The sequence below is a fragment of the Colias philodice genome, chromosome 3 (assembly GCF_061535455.1).
Source record: "Colias philodice isolate Cphi_HAF_F1 chromosome 3, ilColPhil1 Martin Lab GWU primary, whole genome shotgun sequence".
Classification (NCBI taxonomy): Eukaryota; Metazoa; Arthropoda; class Insecta; order Lepidoptera; family Pieridae; genus Colias; species Colias philodice.
The window spans coordinates 2,925,408-2,929,319 of record NC_143088.1 but is presented as its reverse complement, the minus strand read 5'-3'; the positions used below and the strand labels follow the sequence as shown (position 1 = coordinate 2,929,319).

The 3,912-nt window shown below is 34.2% G+C and overlaps 1 protein-coding gene across 1 annotated transcript; it reads right to left on the bottom strand.

The window, feature by feature from the left end:
* Window positions 1-318: 318 nt before the first annotated feature.
* Window positions 319-3,912, bottom strand: LOC149489451 (chymotrypsin-2-like). Its single transcript, XM_089715049.1, has 5 exons — window positions 3,861-3,912; window positions 2,543-2,927; window positions 1,873-2,119; window positions 1,491-1,646; window positions 319-480 (listed from the first exon to the last, which is right to left on the bottom strand). The coding sequence occupies exons 1-5, from the start codon at window positions 3,910-3,912 to the stop codon at window positions 319-321; spliced, it is 1,002 nt and encodes a 333-aa protein (XP_089571175.1).

Sequence of the window (3,912 nt, the reverse complement as noted above, 5' to 3'; positions counted from 1 at the left end):
AAGAGTTACACAATAGAAAAGCATGCTTACGACAGCTTTACAATAGCTCGTAACTAAAAAAGTACGTTTCAGAAGTGAAACTTCTTTGGCAAGATTCAATGACACCAAAATCGTCGCATTACTCCATTACGTGACGGTATTGTCAAGAAGCGACTTTGAAATTTTACTCTCAACGAGCCTAAGGAAGCTTCACTTCAAAAAAGAAAACATAATTTCAGGATAAACCTCGATATCAAGAAATAAAAAAATCGAATTAAATGCCTATATTTTATTCATTGATTAATACATAATGGCTACTATATCTTTATTCTGGTAAATTCATTCCTTATTATTACCAGTTTTATCTTTTATCCAATCGACGAAAGAATACACCTTGGTGAATACATCTGGATAGTTTAGACCACAAGGTTTAACGTTAAAAGACACAATGCCTATGATCTCACCATTTGCATCAGCAATAAGAGGACCGCCAGAGTCACCCTGGAAACATAAAGTTATACAGTAAAAAAGAGCGGTGTGCGAGCACACGTGTCAGAAGTGAAACTTCTTTGGCAAGATTAAAAGATACCAAAATTATCGCTTTACTCCATGACGTGACGGTATTGCCATGACCTTAAAATTTTACCCTCAACGCGCCTAATAAAGTTTCACTTCAATAAAATAAAGCTCGAAGTCGTGAAAATTATTTGAATGATAAGTTTGAAGAAATAATTTAAATTGTGCGCCCTCACAATTTTTTTTAATTAATTGGTTCGGGGCCGGTTTCATCGTTTGCTATGTTTCAGATAGTCTGTATATAACTTTGTTTCATTTTCATTTATCACTACATAGTATAAAACAAAGTCGCTTTCTCTGTCCCTATGTCCCTTTGTATGCTTCAATCTTTAAAACTACGCAACGGATTTTGATGCGGTTTCTTTAATAGATAGAGTGATTCAAGAGGAAGGTTTTAGTATATAATTTATTAGGTTTTAGACAAAGCGGGCGAAGCCGCGGGCGGTAAGCTAGTTATTTATATTGAGCGGTGGTGGTTTAAATTAATATATTAATTGACTGACCGGTTGGCTTGGTTGGTAGTGGCCCTGCCTTCCAAGCCAGAGGTCGTGGGTTCGATTCCCACCCGGGGCAAATATTTGTGTGATGAACATAGATGTTTGCTCTGTGTCTGGGCGTTAATTATCTATGTATTTATTTTAAAAATAATATACATTTATGTATGTTTATCAGCCATCTGGTTTCCATAACACAAGCGAAAGCTTAGTATGGGATCAGATCGTGCCGTGTGTGAAAATTGTCCTGAATATTTATTTATTTTATTTATTTAATTATAATTTAATTTATATATCGATATAATGTAGCAAGCCATATGGATATGTACTATAGTCTAAAATATGCTGTATGAAATATGCTGTTGTGAATTGGTAGTATATCTGTACAGACCACGTCACAATTTTATACTAAATCTGAAAAAGGCAAAAGAAACTATTCACCGAACATGTAGCTGCTCGTGGTCTCGATATTGCGCATATTTGGCTCTCTGATAACGGATATTGATTCTGGAATTTCCGGTAGTCTATCTTACATCCACCCAAAGATAATGTATACATAGTTAGCATTTGTAAATCGTCCGGTATTTCTTTACGGTTCTGAAAGATTAAATATTTATTTTATAGTAGACATTGTCAGGTATAAAAATTTCTATAAAAATGAAAATTTTCATTGCATAAAGCTCAATTTGACGAAGTATTTAAATAACTGGTTATGAGGTACTCTTTCGATTGAGATCCTTTACGTCAGTCTCAATAACGAGTTTGAAAAATATATATAATTTATTGCAATTTAGTATCGAATATATTATTATGAGCGACTCACGTTAATGTATCCCCATCCAATTGCTGTGGTTCTTGCTCGATCAGGGGTTTCCTTTGATGGCAAGGGTATGGGAGCGATTTTCGAGCCGAACTCGAATTCAATTTTTGTCCTAATAAGTGCGATATCGTTACGCAACGATGATCTATTAAATTTCTCATGATTTACTATTTTGTCCACTTCATATCTGGAGCCGCCTGATGAAAGTTTGTTGGTTCCAGCCACTACTGTTATTTGTTTAGCCTGTAAACTACAGAAATAATATGTATAAGAAATGAGTTGACTATTTTTTTTTCTTATTTTAGAATTTCCAATCTTTCAAGTATGAAGAGGTTCTAGGATAGGATATTATCTACCGTATTATTTATTAAGATGAAAGCATCTAATACATATTATGAAGGCGAAAGTTTGTAAGGATGTATGGATGTTTGTTACTCTTTCACGTAAAAACTACTGAACCGATTACAATGAAATTTAGCACACATATAGAGGGTAACTTGGATTAACACATAGGATAGTTTTTATCCCGGAAATCCCACGAGAACGGGAACTATGCGGGTTTTCCTTTGCAAACGCGGGCGTAGCCGCGGGCGGAAAATCGGAAATCTAGTACAATAGTAAAAAAAATGATTTCATTTCCACTACATAATATTTTGTTATTCATGATATTTACTCTTTCATGCAATGGGCAGCTGTCAACACCCATTTTGAATAGATGATGGAACCGCCGCAGAAGTGGAATTCCGTCCAAGTGCTTCTCTTCAGCGATACTTGGTGTGGGTACGCTCCGTCTGGTGCTTTTTCACCTCCAACTATTTTAGTGTCGACTTCATTGTTGCTAATTAATGGTACTTCTTCACCGTCTCCTTCTCCGTTGCCTTCATAAGGAGGTGCTATGTCATCGTCTTCTTCAGCATTAGCTTCAATTGAACGTATTTTACTAATTTCACCGTTGTCTTCAAATGAAGCCATTCCTTCTGCTACTGCTACTGTATCGGAGTCTTCATTATTGTCTTCGCTAAAAGGTGCCACTTTATCGTCGCCTTGTAGAGTAGCCCCTGCAATCAATTTTATTAATTTATAATCCGAACCTTAATATAACTTTTTGTATATCTGGAATGATGTACACTGATACTGACTTAAGAATTAGTGTTATAGTTGTTTGAACGCCCTCATCTCAAGAAAAAAGTAGATCTAATTGAAAATATATTTTGGGTTGGATAGTCCATTTGTGGAGGAACGTTTTAATTTATATTTGACATCACGCTTCAACCAATAGAAACAGACGTGAAAATTTTAGTAAAATATTTATTTTGAGAGGAAAAGAAATTGCAGAATACAGAATTCTTCTGGTGAAGCAATTTTCAAAATCGGCTTTAGTTTAGAAATAGTAACAACTGTAATTTAATTAATTATCTTAATTTTAAGTTATTTAAAATAGTATTGGATTTTGGGGGAATAGTTAGTATTGTATTGTTTATTTGTACTGTTTTCTTTAATATGGTCGACTTAAATATGTTTCGGAACAAGTAGCAAAACGGTTGCCATAAAAATAAGATCGGGTTATAAAAACAGCATAGTAAAAAGTTTACAGATTTTTTTAATTTCAGTGAATAGATGCAATTGAATTCGTAGCAGCTATATGTTCCTATTTTGAAATTTACGATTGAAAGCAATTTAAATTTTAATATATAAAGTAATTTAGGACATACACTTATACGAGTATGGTGAGTATCTCCACTGTTCAATCTATACTAATTTTATAAAGCTGAAGAGTTTGTTTGTTTGAACGCGCTTATCTCAGGAACTAATGGTCCGATTTGAAAAATTCTTTCGATATTAGACAGCTTATTTATTGAGGAAGGCTATAGGCTATATATCATCACGCTCAGACCAACAGGAGAGGAGCCACGCGGGTAAAACCGCGGAGCGCAGCTAGTTAAACATAAAAAACAATATATTTTATAAAATATATAAAAAAAAAGACTTACCATTTGCTATCCAAGTTGTTGATAGCAAGAATACAACAAACAATTTCAACAT

Excerpts from the sequence above, each read along its gene's own strand:
- LOC149489451 (XM_089715049.1), bottom strand. The coding sequence starts at position 3,912 with ATGTTGAAATTGTTTGTTGTATTCTTGCTATCAACAACTTGGATAGCA. Across the intron at positions 2,120-2,542 it reads GCTGCCCATTGCATGAAAGA|TTTACAGGCTAAACAAATAA; the intron begins GTAAATATCATG and ends TTATTTCTGTAG. Across the intron at positions 481-1,490 it reads CACGAGCAGCTACATGTTCG|GGTGACTCTGGCGGTCCTCT; the intron begins GTGAATAGTTTC and ends TTATGTTTCCAG.